Here is a 16,387-nt window from a genome sequence, read left to right as displayed (position 1 = left end):
ACCACCGACCTTCCGTAAGCCAGCTGGATGTCTTCCTCACATGAGGAGTTCAAATCCCCGAGTGAGGCTTGAACCCACATTGATGTGGGGCAAGTGATTTGAAGTCAGCGACCCTAACCACTCGGCCTCGGAGGCCCACTTCACACTTAACTTGATCGCATGATCCCAGAAAATTTGTTATTTTCTTATAGCAAATTTATTTGAACGATGATTTAAGAATAACGTTCATTATCAGATTCAAATATCATAATAAACAGACATAACAAATATATGGGGATAATATTTAACAAACCCGACAACTATTTTTAAGACAAAAGTAATTTTAAAAAGTTTTTAATAAAAACTACAATTGGAACTTTTTCGAGTTTTTTTAGATTGGAAAAAAAAATAAATTTGAATTTTTTTTTCCAATCAAAAATTCTTCCTGGCAGATATTTTTCCATTAAAATATGTGGAAAAATCCCATTGGATTTTTCAAAATTTCGCAGGAGACTGCTATTTGATACAAAATATAATAGGTAAAAGGGTAGATTTCTCGGAAACACAGAGCACCAAAAAACAGCCCCAGAGTCACGCATTTACATAGTAGGCCCATAACAAAAAGACGCTGTAATGGAAAATATTTCAGACGGGTTGCTTCAAACATCCAACAAGTACATAATAATTTATGCTAAATATTGATGGAGGGGAAGGAAATGGCAAGGGGCGAAATGGGGGGCGGGGGTGGGGGGGTGGGAGGGGGATGGAGGGGAGGGGAGGAATCCGAAGGGGACAGTTGAACAAGGACAAACACACAAGGGAACGCCATGCTCTTTAAAAACAGTCGCACCGCCACGCAAACCACATCAGCGCAGAAACGCATGCACCAAAGACAAACACACAACTACGATCAACCAAATAACATAGAAAACCGAACAAGCAACACATAAGAAAACAGTAGGGCACCGTTATAGACTCACAAGCATACACAAGAAGGGAAAAACAATCAAGTTCTTATATACAAAATATGCAATAACTAATTGTTTTTACAGACTTTGAAAAAAAAAATGTTTTCCGCCGGGAAAAAAAACCATGACTCCAAAATATGGGGAAAAAAATCCAATTAGACAAGTTTATTAAATCATCTTTTTTGTACATAAGCAGATTTAAAAAAATGCAACACTATATCATTTATTGCTCCTTGGTCCCCAATCTAAAACAGAAGTGTGTAAGCCACTTAGAAATGGTATTTAACATTGTCAAAGTCCTGGTTTTGCAAAGATAACCTGGTGACTGTTTGACTAATTTAATAGATGTTAGATTGTTAAAACTAGCATAAAAAAGTTAACAAAAACTGATTCATTTTAAGCGAAATGAAGCTGTCGCACTGTAATTTGCGGAACACAGGAAAATACAAATGTTACACGATTAATTCTTAATACTTGCTCTCTTTATTATGTTACTCTTTAACAGCTCAATATAGTATTTCCTTTTATGTAGCGGAACGAAATAATAATCATTATATTATCATCATGAATATTATATGATATGATATGTAAAATGAATTTTTCTTTTCTTTTAGCGCGTGCTATACCTGCTTAAGATTAGCTCTGCGTACATCTAGTACTGAATCACTGTCACATTATCCTTAAGTTATTGGTAATTAATACAGACTATGTATCTAAAAACATTTTTAATTGATTAAAACTTTATAAAATATTCGAGAATTTGGCTTTTAATAAAGACGCAGTGCTTCCGCTGCTATCACCGAGATGATTCTTATCTGTGTAATAAATAACATGATCACCTCTAGTCCCCCAATAAAAAGGTGTGATAAGCAATAAACTTGCAAAAAGGTGTTGATTGGTAATAAAGTGTCAGATGCTCTGAAAACAATTTCCTCAAAATGTTTCATCCTTAAGTTCTTTTTTTCATGTATGGCTAAAACATTTGGTATATATATTATATAATTTGGTAAGTGTTCAAAATACGAAACAGTGGCTATATCGTATGGCTGTTTTTGTTGTTGTTTTTTTTTTGCTTTTTTGTTGTTTTTTTTTTTTTTTTTTGAGAAGAAAAATGCAGATATAATCCATAATGCGTAGCAAAGTTGCTTATCAAGTAATTATCCACTTGCAAAGTGCATTATATCTTATATCTTATAAAATATAATCATTTTTATCAATTATTCTAACACGATCCGATTCATTTTTCTATTAAACAAAGAAGGCAGAAAACAGTGAATTATTATAAAACAAATCACTGTTCTGACGTCAACATTATTACGTCATGGCGTCAAATGGCGTCAAGTTTTTCATTTTTCATTATCCAGTATTGCAGATACTTGTGGATCCATAAACGGTGTATCAAGAGCAATCGACCTCCCAATATACTGCTCAAAGCCTTCAAGAATTTCTTTAATAGTCTTTACAACATAGGTTCCCGTCGATGACCTTCCAATTAGTACTCCAATGCATGACCAATCTTTTGCTCTTCTATGAAATACCAAAGCACCTCCATCTCCAGGTGCAGCAAACGGCTTTTCTCCTAATGACCTCACTAACATATATCCTTTAAGTCCTTGTTCCTTACTGCCCAAAGCGTCCCGTTCCATATAACCATATGTTAATCCCGTTCCGGCTCCAACTTTGAAGACTAAAGCATTTTGTAAGTCCTGCAACACCATCTTACCTGAGGCAGTCTCATCTTTGTCATCTATGACCTCTTCCTTTTGTGGCACTTAAAGTACATATTTAAGAATATCATTTATCATGTTTATCATATCTCTTTTCGTCGATTATATTTCAATGGCATGTTAAGACTGTTTTATCCTACCTTCATGCAAAATAAAAGCAAAAATCAAGAGGTCAGATAAATTTCGCTTTATCAGGTCAGTGACTTGATAAAGTTTGGCGGACTACTTTTTGGATTTTTTTCTTAAAACTTTGCCATCTTGGTTTTGAGAATAACTGCAAAAAACATATTTATGAAATTATTTTTATACACGAGCTTTTATTAGGTATGTGAGACCATGGTACAAATGTATAGTGTATGCATACCGTTTTTGCAATTATTACAAAAATGTTTATAACGAAAACGCTTGGAAAGAAACGGAAAGTGACTCATGTAAGCGTTTGTTCAGGATTTTAGATGTCTGCACTTCAATCTAGGAATATAGTGCATCTGCAATGGATTGTTATTAAATAAAGTCATCGAGGTCCTCAGGAAACGGGTTGCCTATTTGTTCTGTCAAGCGGCGTTTTGGTGTGTGTTTTAGTCACGTCTTTCGTTTGCTTGGTGAGGATGGGTAATCCGGCATACAACTGAACTTCGGACAAAATTTCACTTGGCAGCAATTTAAAATAATGTTCAGCAGAACAGAGAGGTCGGGCACAAAGCAAAACAAGGTCAGCCTTTGTTTTTAAGCTCTTAATTCATAATGTTTTTGATTAATTTACCTATTTGTGTTATGGTTCGGCTTATCACTTTTTAGATTTCTATACAAGGCAGACTCGGATCAAGTTGGTTGTAAATTTTGAATTTAATTTAAGAATGAGTTTAGATCAGAAGGTAGGATAAATAGAACATTTGATTATTGTCTAATAAATTTGAATTTATTAAGTTCGACTACGAAAAAATAAAAGTCTCGGCAGACCCTCAGACTTTTATACTTTCTCCGACTCGCTTAATAAATTTAAATTTATAAGACAGTAACCTAATATTCTCTATATAATGAGATATAAATTTTGTCTAGACTAAGTCCATCATAAACAGAAAAGTTTGGGCAAATTTCATAAACTGCGAAATATAAATCCACTACAGATGACTGAAACATACTAATCATAACCAATAGGCTAGCCTTAGTTCTACGTTAGTGAAAGGTTCAATATCTAGATAAAATGCGGATGTGGGGTAAGGGGACCCAGTGTTGTCGATATATAATAAGTCATTTTTGCCAAACTAGTGATAAAATGGTATAACAAAAAATAATATCTCAACATGAAATATCTGGTCAGCAAGTAGAATTAGGAGGTTGTAGACTTCGGAATCCCGATCGAAAGTTCTAAGTTTCTTCGTACTCAACTTCTGATGATACATATGGATGAATGGTTGTTAAGTAGCAACATAAAAAGAATCTACGTAGACTGGTTATGTTTACTGATTACCGCATTTAAGTGAGATACATTTAAGTAAAACATTACATCCTATTTTATCAAAAAGGCATATAAATCAAATTTACATTTTGAACTAAAATGACGTTTAGACATTTGATTCGAGAAATTTACTGGATAGAAGAGACTTTGGCGTAAGAACTATATGCCTATAAAGCTACAGTTGATACTCTGTTTTTCGAACTTTCTTTGTTTCGAAATTTCAGCTATTCCTAAGTTATAAAGTCATGTGAACACTTCTAAATGTTTTTGAATCGATTGTCTCACACTCGATCCAAAGTAAACAATGTAGAAATGTCCTTACTGCAGACCGAACAAAAGTAGTGCCATAGGTACAAACAAATAGTTCCGTGCCATACATTTATTTTACCATCAAAATATAATTATTTTGCCACGATTGTATCTTCAGCTGTCGAACGTCAATTTTAACGTATTTTTGGTCAATATATAATATACTCTTCAATCTGTTGTTTTTTTTGTTTCGATTGCAGTAACGTATTAATGCGGAAAAACCTAGGTCACCAGACAAACGCCGAAGATATAAATATATCTACTGGTTGATATATTAACGACTATTTTGGCTTCTGGCTAATACATTTACGATTATAGTAGCATTGCATATCGAGATACGGGAAAGTTGTTAGTTATAAGTATTTGTGAATGAGAAATATTTGTTCGATTTTGTAGATGCTTTTGTGCCCCACATGAGTGGAGGGGGACCTATAGATTTGGTCTTGTCCCTGCGTCCGTCCGTCCGTATGTGCGTGCGTCCGTACGTCCGTTCGTCTGTCCGTCCGAAGTTGCGATACGCCTAGCTCAAAATGTATGTGATAAAAATTGATGAAACCTTGCATGAGTCTTTATCATGATATGAACTGGCGCACCTCCTATTTCTTTGTCTGGCTCCGGCCCCTATTTTCAGAGTTATGGCCCCTGAAGTAGTCAAAAATGCACATTTTCACCTTGTGATGCGCCTAGCTAAAAAGTATTTGATATAGATTCATTAAACCTTGTTTGAGTCTAACCATGATATGAACTTGCGCACCTCCAATTTTTCATTTGGGTCCGCTCTCTATTTTCAGAGTTATTGCCCATGTAATAGTCAAAAATGCACATTTTCACCTTGTAAAGCGCCTAGCTCAAAAAGTATTTCATATAAATTTATTAAACCTTGCATGAGTCTTTATCATGATATGAACTTGCGCACCTTATATTTTTCATCTGGGTCTGCTCCCTATGTCCAGAGTTATGGCCCACGAAATAGTCAAAAATGCACATTTTCACCTTGAGGTGCGCCTAAATCAGAAAGTATTGCATATAAACTTATTAAACCTTGCACGAGTCTTTATCATGATATGAACCTGCGCACCTCTTTTTATGTCTGCCGCCGCCACTAATTTTAGAGTTATGACCCCTGAAATAGTCAAAAATGCACATTTTTACCTTGTGACGCACCTAGCTCGAACAGTATTTAATATAGATGGTTTAAAACTTGCATTAGTCTTTATCATGATACAAACTTGTACACCTAATATATTTTGGCTGGCTCCAACCACTATTTGTAAAGTTATTACCCCTGAAATAGTAAAAATGTGCACATTTTCACCTAATTATGTGCCTAGCGCAAAAAGCATTTGATGTAAATTCTTGAAACCTTGCTTGGGTCTTTAACATGATGTGACCTTGCACACTTGGCATTCTTCTTGAGAATCTTAGCGCTTATTACAGAGTTATGGCTCTTGAAATAGCCAAAATAGTGGATTTTTTTGTTTATGTTGCTCATAGCTCAAAAGTATATGGCATAGAATAATGAATCCTTTTCATAAAATGTTTGTTGAGGCTATGCCCCATTAGGACTGCAAAGATTTGAATTATTGCCCCTTATTTGTGCCAAAGTACCAGTGGGGGCACACCCTGTGTCCTACAGACACATTCTAGTTTTTAAATTATTCATTTCGTCAGTACCGTTTAAATACAAATGTTGAAAACAAAACACCTGCAACAAAATATAAATTAAACTTTTGGCGGTTCTTTGGAGTTCAAGGTAACACGTTTTAACTATATCTAAGAAAATTTGCCATGGATCAACAGCAACTGAACATGGTCAAAGTACTAGCTAGTAGTCTAAAACCAGGTTCTATAATAATATTATGTGACATACCTCTCTTATAATTCCCCATAGGCAGATTATAACCTACTGGCGCTATCAAGATGAACATGCCATTAAAAATTATAGCCAATATTTTCAACGCCTCATATCGTCCATTGACTACAAAACTACAGTTGTTGTCGATTTGACCATTACCAGTTGTTATAAAGCACTTCTCATCACAACCGTCCAAGGTGACTATTGGCCCAACTGAAGACCTGAACACTGAAGCTTTAGTAGACTTCTGTACATCCGTTCCGATGAAAGGTTTAAAACCTGGGTATATAAAGTAAAGGTTATTTTGGCCAAAATGCTAAAAGGAAAGGAAAATATCACAGAAAATGATTTCTTGTTGAAGTGTTATACAAGATGTGTGTAACAACATCTAAAAATATAGAAAATCATCATGATGCAAAATGTCTACGTTTTGGGTAAAAATATAAATGAAACTGAGGATTTCTCGAATCTATCTATACCAATAGACTTATGCATCTAAAGAGGTCCCAATTTGGCACAATATTAGATTACAATATTGTGCGAAAAATTAACTAGTTAGAAATTTAGAGCAAGAGGGCCTTGAAGGCCCTGTATCGCTCATTTGACCTATGGACCTAAAGATCAGATATTCAAGATTAATATTCTGACCAAGTTTCATTAAGATATGGTCATAAATCTAGCCTCTAAAGTGTTAACTAGCTCTTCCTTTGATTTGACTGATGACCTAACTTTTTATCCCACATGACCCTGATTCGAACATGACTTAAAGATCATAATGATTAATATTCTGACCAAGTTTCATGAAGATACAATCATAAATGTGGCCTCTAGATTGTTAACAAGTTTTTTCTTTGATTTTTTAGCTCAAAATATAGAGCATTAGAACTCTTTTTGATCCCAGATAACCCAGATTCAAGTTGTTCCTTAAAATCATCAAGATTAACATTCTGACCAAGTTTCATGAAGATACAGTCATAAATGTGGCCTCTACAGTGTTAACAAGATTTTCCTTTGATTTGACCTGGTGACCTAGTTTCTGACCCCAGATGACCCGATATCGAATTCGTCAAATATTTTATTAAGGGTAATATTCTGACCAAGTTTAATTAAGATTGGTCTAAAATTGTAACCTCTAGAGTGTTAACAGTCAAACTGACCCCAGATGACCCTTTATCAAATTCGTCCAAGATTTTATTGAGGGTAACATTCTGTCCAAGTTTCATTAAGATTGGGCCACAATTGTGACCTCTAGAGTGTTAACAAGCTTTTCCTTTGATTTGACCTGGTGACAGAATATCGAACTCGTTGAAGATTTTATTAAGAGTAACATTCTGACCAAGTTTCATTAAGATTGGGCCAAAATTGTGACCTTTAGAGTGTTAACAAGCTTTTCTTTTGATTTGACCTGGTGACCTAGTTTCTGACCCAGATGACCCAATATCAATTTCCTCCAAGATTTTATGAAGGGTAATATTTTGACCAAGTTTCATTAAGATTGAGCTAAAATTGTGACCTCTAGAGTGTTAACAAGCTTTTCCTTTGATTTGACCTGGTGACCTAGTTTCTGACCCAGATGACCCAATATCAAAATCATCCAAGATTTTATTAAGGGTAATATTCTGACCAAGTTTCATTAAGATTGGGCTAAAATTGTAACCTCTAGAGTGTTAACAGTCAAACTGTTGATGACGGACGACGGACGACTGACGCTAACGGACGACGGACACAGTGCGATCATAAAAGCTCACCTTGAGCACTTCGTGCTCAGGTGAGCTAAAAAAACATGTATACTTGTTATAACCTGGAAAAGAAATTCTTATTTCATGTTTGAATGATTAGATATTACATAGTCTTAATATGGTGAGCTTTAATAAAAAAATAAAATATAAACGTTTAATCTGCAAGTGTGATCTTGACCTTTGATTTCAGGGTCTAAGTCTTGCACAAAATGACTGTGTGAATATTTGTGTCAAGCAATTTGTGGAAAAACTTTGCGACAGACAGTCTGACGGACAGCACTAAATCAATATGTCTAAGACATGATCAGGTAAAATCTTTGATCTCTAAGCATGACCTCGACCTCTGAATTAGTGTTTATCTCTAAACTCTAAGCACATCATCTAGTAATGTTAATGTTTGTACCCAGTTATATGAATATTCATTGATTCATACAAAAGGGTAAAGAGGTAAAATCTTGATTTCTAAGGGATAACCTTGACCTTTTAGTGTGTGTTTTATCAATATGCCTAATCCAGAACACACCAACTAGTTATGTTCAGTTTTTATGTGTGGTTACTTGAATATCCATCCACAACTCGAAGTGAGACATTGACTTTTAAGCTAGGGGGATGGGTCTATCGAATAAACTTGTTGTGATTAATGTTTGTGCAAAGTTATCTGAATATCCATGCCTGCATAAAAAATGTTACAAAAAAGACAAAAAAAAAAATACTTACAGGCAGGACAAGATTTTGTTCAAACACAAACATACAAATCTTTGACTCTTAACAGAGACCTTGACCTTTGAGCTATCAGACTAGCTGTTGCACATGGCATGTTGTCTTATGGTGTTTGCATGTGACAAGATATCTTAAAGTCCAACAATGAAAACACAGTTAACAGTTAGACATGATTTTGTACACACGCACACACAGACAGGGGTAACACCTTATGCCCCCGCCCCAATTTCTTACGGCAGCAGCATAAAAAAAAAGGTTCTAGCAGAAGAAGTATACGTGAATAACAGAAGTTACTGGGTGATCTTCAAAGACAGTTCCATTTACCTTGTGAAAACAGTTAGTATTGTTTACTACCAAATTGAACAGCGAAATACATGAAAACATTTAAGAATATATTAATCTAAATTAAGGAAAAAGAATTTCCACAAATTCTTTTGTTTGTTGTACTTGTTGCTGTTGCTGAAGGTAATTCAACATTGTAAGTATGGTGTGTTAAATTAAGTAAAATCATTCAACAATTATGTATGCATGTATTCTTACAATTAATATAGCATACTCAATCAAAATAATCACTGACAAAACATTTCCATGAAGGAACATGTAGTTTGAAGTTACTGAACATCCATACAAGACAAACACAAAGTAAATGATGTTGTTTTCAACAATTCTGCTTTGTTTCCAACAACCCTTATCTAAACTATTTTGACCACAGGTTTTTAGCAGGCATGCATTTAGTGCAACAGGAGTCAAAACTGACCATAATGCACAACAACTTCTTGTTGTGAAACACTTTTCAAAGTTACCCCGCCCTGTGAAACACTCTTAAAAGTTAACCAGCATTGTGAAGTGCTATTCAAAGTAACCTGTACTGTGAAACACTAATTAACCTTAACCAGTACAGCAAACATGCATAGAGCATATCAGGTGTTTTCTTTCATTCTTCAAATTATAATTCTCCAGAATTAATAGTTTTATTTTGGGAAGTTTCTAAAATTGTGCCAAAATGAACAAGTCCAATTATGTTTTAACAACTCAAATATATAAACATCTTCCATCTTTGTTTAAGCTTAAAAAACCTACAAATACTAGATATGCTTTGGAGAAAAGCGCATGTCTCCCACAACTGCCCCATTGATAAATGTCTAGTTTCTCTCGATGGCTTTGATGAATGGACCAAATCAGTAATTCAAGGGCCATATTTCAAAAGTGCCTGGGCGGATTTGGCTAGTTATCGAACTTGGCCGAGATGTTATGGTCAAACACATTTTATTCAAGTTTGGTGAAAATCGGATGAGAAATGTTCGACTTAGAGTGCGGACAAGCTTTGTGACACACACACGCACACGCACACACACACACACACACACACACACACAGACTGGAGTAAATCAATATGTCTCTCACACCACTGTGTGATGGGAGACATAACACAAGAGGGTCATGATGACCCTGTATCGCTCACCTGAGTAATATGAGCTACATGTTTCAAATGTCAAACAGATGATTTTTAGATTTTTTTTTGAAGATTTTCCGATGTAAAATCAAGTAACCCCTGGGGCGTCATGATTTGAACAAAATTTGTAGAAGTCTACTAGGCAATGTTACATATCAAATATCTAAGATCTAGGCCTTCTCGTTTATTTTTAGCAAATTTATGAAGATTTCCCAATGTACAATCAAGTAACCCCTGGGGCTGGGTCTGGGTCAATTTGACCCTGGGGGTCAAGTTTGAACAATTTTGTAGAGATCCACTAGGCAATGTTACATATCAAATATCTAAGATCTAGGCCTTCTGGTTTATTTTTAGCAAATTTATGAAGATTTCCCAGTGTACAATCAATTAGCCCCTGGGGCTGGGTCAATTTGACCCTGGGAGGTCAAGATTTGAACAAATTTCGTAGAGGTTCACTAGGCAATGCTACATGTCAAATATCTAAGCTCTAGGCCTTCTGATTTATTTTTAGAAAATTTAGAAGATTTTGCTATGTACAATCAAGTAACCCGATGGGGCGGGGTCAATTTGACCCCGGGGATCATGATTTGATTTTTTTTTTGTAGAAGTCTACTAGGCAATGCTATATGTCCAATATCTAAGATCTAGGCCTTCTGGTTTATTTTTAGAAAAGAATTGAAAAATTTTCTATGTACAGACAAGTAACCCCATGGGGCGGGGTCAATTTGACCCCGGGGATCATGATTTGAACAAATTTTGTAGAGGTCTACTAGGCAATGCTACATGTTAAATATCTAAGCTCTATGTCCTCTGGTTTATTTTTTGAAACTTTTTGGAAGATTTTCCGATATAAAATCAAGTGACCCCTGAGGCGGGGTCAATTCTGACCCCGGGTATCATGGTTTGAACAAATTTTGTAGAGGTCCACTAGGCAATGTTACATATCAAATATCTAAGATCTAGGCCTTCTGGTTTATTTTTAGCAAATTTATGAAGATTTCCCTATGAACAATCAATTAACCCCTGGGGCTGGGTCAATTTGATCCTGGGGGATCAAGTTTAAAAATATTTTGTAGAGGTCCACTAGGCAATGCTACATGTCAAATATCTAAGCTCTAGACCTTCTGATTTATTTTTAGAAAATTTTGAAGATTTTGCTATGTACAATCAAGTAACCCGATGGGGCGGGGTCAGTTTGACCCCGGGGTCATGATTTGAATAAATTTTGTAGAAGTCTACTAGGCAATGCTATACGTCCAATATCTAAGATCTAGACCTTCTGGTTTATTTTTAGAAATATTTTGAAGATTTTTCTATGTACAATCAAGTAACCCCATGGGGCGGGGTCAATTTGACCCCGGGGGTCATGATTTGAATAAATTTTGTAGAAGTCGGATAGGCAATGCTATATGTCCATTATTTAGAATCTAGGCCTTCTGGTTTATTTTCAGAAAAACTTTGAAGATTTTTCTATGTACAATCAAGTAACCCCATGGGGCGGGGTCAATTTTGACCCCGGGTGTCATGATTTGAACAAATTTTGTACAGGTCTACTAGGTAATGCTACATGTCAAATATCTAAGCTCTATGTCTTCTGGTTTATTTTCTAAAAAAAATTGAAGATTTTCCTATTAAAATTTATGTAAAATCAAGAGACCCCTAGGGCGGGGTCAATTTTGTACCCGGGGTCATGATTTGTACAACTTAAGTAGAGGTCTACTAGGCAATGCTACATGTCAACTACCTAAGCTTTAGGGCTTCTGGTTTTTGAGAAGTAGATTTTTTAAGATTTTCCTATGTAAAATCATATGACCCCTGTGGCGGGGTTAATTTAAAACCCGGGGTCATGATTTGAACAAATTTGGTAGAAGTCCACTAGGCAATGCTTCACACTAAATATCTAAGTTCTAGGGCTTCTGGTTTTTGAGAAGAAGATTTTTTAACCTTTTCCTTTCGGTTGCCATGGCAACCAGAGTTCTGCATGGAATTCAATTCTTTGAACAATTTTTGTAGAGCTTCATCAATGAAACATTCCTGTGAAGTGTGTGTGTGTGTGTGTGTTGTTCGTTTTGTCCTGATGTGTAAGCTTTGTGTGTGTGTGTGTGTGTGTGTGTGTGTGTGTGTGGGTGCACGCGTTTGCGTGCTGGGGGGTTCGTTTTGAGGAGGCTGCGCTTTTGGTGCGTGGCATTCCCTGTTTGATATTTTTCTTTGTTTTTTTGGATGAAATTGGCCTAGCGGTTTATGAGGAGATGTCGTTTAAAGTAAAGTTTACGGGCGGACGACGGACGAAGGACGACGGACGGTGAGTGATCACAATAGCTCACCCTGAGCCTTTGGCTCATGTGAACCAAAAATTCAAAATGGCATCCTAAATCCAATATGGCAGCCATAAAAGCGACATTTAAACCAGAATTATCGTCGATTTTATGTTAAATTGTCTGATATCATTGTTTTTACTAATGATAAGCTGGTTATTGTTAGTAACCATATGCAGTTTTTCAAAGATGGAAAGCATACAGCCAGTAGATTTGATACGGGGCAATAGTGAAGTTTACAGATAGAATTGCCTGGTCATTCAACTGTAGAAATCGTCGTTAAGCAGTGATAAATTCCTTATTTATTACTACAACATATGAGTATGGGTACTTTTTTCTTAGTAAGATCAGCAGAATTACATCAAAGATTGTTTTCAGTTTTCTTTCTTTTTCACTAAATAGGACTAGAAATGTGTCACAGACACGAATGCCCCCGTAACATGAGAAAGGTCACAGGCATGGTACTGCTCACATAACTAAAAGAAGGACCCTTGGCCCTATTTAATTGCAAAACAAATATTGTTGGAAAACCAGAAAATAAGATTTTCTGTATATGCAGTGAAAATTGGCTAAGTTCAGCCATCGACTATGACCTTAACCTTTGTGTCAAATAATTTTGCAATCGGACCATGCATGTCAAAGTCCTGGCCCGGACACGAAGACCACTTATGTTGTGAAAATTGGCTAAGTTCAACAACAGACTCTGGCCTTGATCTTTGACCAAGCGAAATGGTTGTTGCACATAACACATTGTCTACCTCCGCATGTACATGTATTTGTGTGAAATTATTCTGAAACTGGATGATGCATGCCAAATTTATGGCATGGACACGAACTCCGCCTTTCCCTAAACACACAAACACATACACCAAAACACAAACACACACATGAACAGGGGTAGCCCTATATGCCCCTCATCCCCACTCCATTTTATGGTGGTGGAATAAAAAAGTCGCAAAAAATGGCTGATGCAAATACTCTGAGTTCTAATGCTCAGCGTGTAGGTAGCATTTTCACAATGAAATAATAAGATAATAGAATCTGTCATGAAAGCTTGAATTAAACACCACGACTATAATTTGGGTATCATTTTTAGATGATTTTGTGTTTGACAGAAAATATTTTTCTTGCATCAAACATGACCCTAACTTTTCTTTTGTTTCTTATTCAACACTGACAATATTCTTCAAGAAAATGTAAGTTAAAGACATTTAAAATTCGAAATATTTCAATTTTATTTAGAATGAATAAGAACAGCTATTTAGTGTGTTGTAACCTTACGGACGACAATGATAGCTGGATCTCAACATCACAAATTATAATATATAGAGTAGTTAAAGGAAACATACTATTTGTATTTGTTGTAAAATATGTTTGAAATTAGACCATTCAGAAACAAGTTCCATAAATAACACCAATAAGAGGACACCTCTGCTAGGGTAGATGACAATGAAGTCATTCTGTATCCAGGGATTGATGTAAACACATCTAGGATTGAACTTCTTATTTATCCCAGTGCCTTAATATAAGCTATTGCAGCTACACTGTCATGTCAGATATATAATATAAAAGAACACGTATAAGACTTAAAAAAAGTGTTTCAGTATTGTTACTAAGTTTCGAGCTTTCGACCAGTGCATCGAAATTAAATTTTAACAGGATGGACGAAAGCAAATACAGGCTGAGCATTGGAAAGCTGAGACATACGTTTGGCTTGGTAATTTTCTGAGTCCATAACTTATATAAGCATAAGTATTACTAACTCTGGTGAAGTACAGCTTAGTCCCTGCAAATTAGCTACACAATGACATACTCAATTGCAGTAGAGGTATATGATTTAAGTATACATGACAAAGTCTGTAGAGTTAATATTTCATTACGAAAATGCTACCTACGTGACTTCAGCAAATATTTACACAAAATAAGGAAAATAGCTCTACAGAGCAAATAAGAAATAACGACCATTTGAATCCGCCATTTTGTTTGCTCCATTTTCCTATTTAGTGTCTGTATGCCTAAATAACTTTTTTTTTCTCTAAGATTGTGTAAGTTTCATTTGAAATGTTCAAACAACCTAAAAGCATGAAAAATAAAATGTCTTTGTGTGACACCAACAGTTTCTTAAGTATTATTGCAATTTCAGTAACGTCTGACAACTCGCCAAATGTTAACAAATATAGCTGTCATGACATAATGTCCAATCAGTAGTCATAACTGTAGCCTAGTTTTGCCCTATTTTGCAATTTTCTACACTGATATGCATACAAAATACACATTTAAACTGTAAATAATATTATGTTCAATTTTACCTCTAACAACTAGCAATTAGCAATCTCTATGCTGCCAATATGCATGACAAAGTCAGTAATGTTATTGTTTCATTATGAAAATGCTACCTACATGTCTAGAAAAAATGCAAAAAAAAAAGAAAGAAAAAAAAAAATAGGAAAATAGCTCTAGAGAGCAAAATCTCTGAGAACTATTTGATATGCGAGTACCATTGTTTACACACGATTTTCCTATTTAGTGTCTGTATGCCTTAATTAGTAAATAACCTCATGGAGGCCATTTTGGAATTGAGCAGCCATCTTGACGTTTGTGTGTTTTGAAAACAAATGTGTGTATCTCCTATGATACCGGTCATCATTCATTATACTGTTTCAGCTTTGTGAAATACTCAAACGGTTTTCCTGTATAATGAGAATTTAATGGCGGTAATCTTCGCTTTGGTGGCCATCTTGGATTTTTTGAAATAGTCATTAAATTGAATTGTTTGTGAAATAATTCTCTACTACCATGCAAAAGTTCGCCTTCTTAATAAAAATGTTGACCATTATTAGGGGTTGATTCCAAATATTCACATTTTCAATTATATTCTTAAATGTTTTACCAAAAATACATTTTGCACAATTACACTTTCCTTTACTTTTAGTATTCTGTTTCATACATCTTGTAAAATGATTTCACCAAAAAACAATTCTTTGCGATTTTCCCCCAATTTTCATAAATTGCCGTTTACTATTACGGTTTCTCGAAAGTTTTTTCTTGAAAATGTTAGTCTAGTCTAGTCTCATGGTTGCTGTGTCAAGATAAGAAAGTTTTAAACTTTCATTTCATGAAAAAACACAACAACAACAACAAAAGAAGAATTCTAACCAGGCCCCTGGATGATCGAAATGAAAATAAAGCATATTGAGTGCTTAGGTGGTACTCTATATATTGACCAGATGATCTGGATTTTGATGTCAGATAAGCAAATTTTTAACTAAGCCTAGATTTTATAAAGACATTTTGGCAAAATTAATGAAGATCAGGCAGTTTCATTTAGTGTACACAAGGACTTAGTATCACTTACCTAGTGACTAAGGTACCTACATTTGATCTCAGACGAATACACCTGTTCGTGATTATTTCGAAGGAAACATTCTGACCAAATAATGAAGACAGTGTCAACGTTGGATTTTACACTTGTTTTTCAAAAAAGAACATTTAAGTTCCAAAACTGACCTAGATTTCATGAACAAAAGCATTTTGAACAAACTTCATACAGATCAGGTAGAAAACGTGATCTAGAGTATATGTGAACATAGATTTTAAAGTTTTAACTTGACCTTGATATCATAAAAGCTGTAATTCCGATAATATGTTTGTTTATGTTTAGTTTTGTGTCGTTGTTCAACAGTAGGTAAACTGTCAAATTATCTTTATGATTCCGAGGTGGTTGACGAAAATATGCCAGAAATAATGTCCATCATCAAATCGCCACGGAAAACATACGCCTCACCCGGGGATATAACACACAATCAATCGTACATGTTAACTTTTCTTCTCGAGCTAAGCGGACAGTCATGCATTCAAACAGT

General features: G+C 35.2%; 1 protein-coding gene across 1 annotated transcript in view; it reads right to left on the bottom strand.

Annotated features, from left to right (window-relative positions):
• Window positions 1-1,083: 1,083 nt before the first annotated feature.
• The window catches only part of LOC128554739 (uncharacterized), a 31,976-nt gene continuing 16,672 nt past the window's right edge, over window positions 1,084-16,387 (bottom strand). Inside the window, exons 4-5 of the mRNA XM_053536053.1 lie at window positions 6,313-6,576; window positions 1,084-2,718 (exon numbers count right to left, since the gene is read on the bottom strand). Of these exons, the coding sequence (XP_053392028.1) occupies window positions 2,294-2,718; window positions 6,313-6,576 (689 nt within the window). The 3' untranslated portion in view covers window positions 1,084-2,293. The remainder of the gene's footprint in view (window positions 2,719-6,312; window positions 6,577-16,387) is intronic.

Source organism: Mercenaria mercenaria, unplaced genomic scaffold (assembly GCF_021730395.1).
Source record: "Mercenaria mercenaria strain notata unplaced genomic scaffold, MADL_Memer_1 contig_701, whole genome shotgun sequence".
Lineage (NCBI taxonomy): Eukaryota > Metazoa > Mollusca > Bivalvia > Venerida > Veneridae > Mercenaria > Mercenaria mercenaria.
The sequence above is the reverse complement of the archived record's forward strand: the minus strand, read 5'-3'. Positions and strand labels throughout refer to the sequence as shown.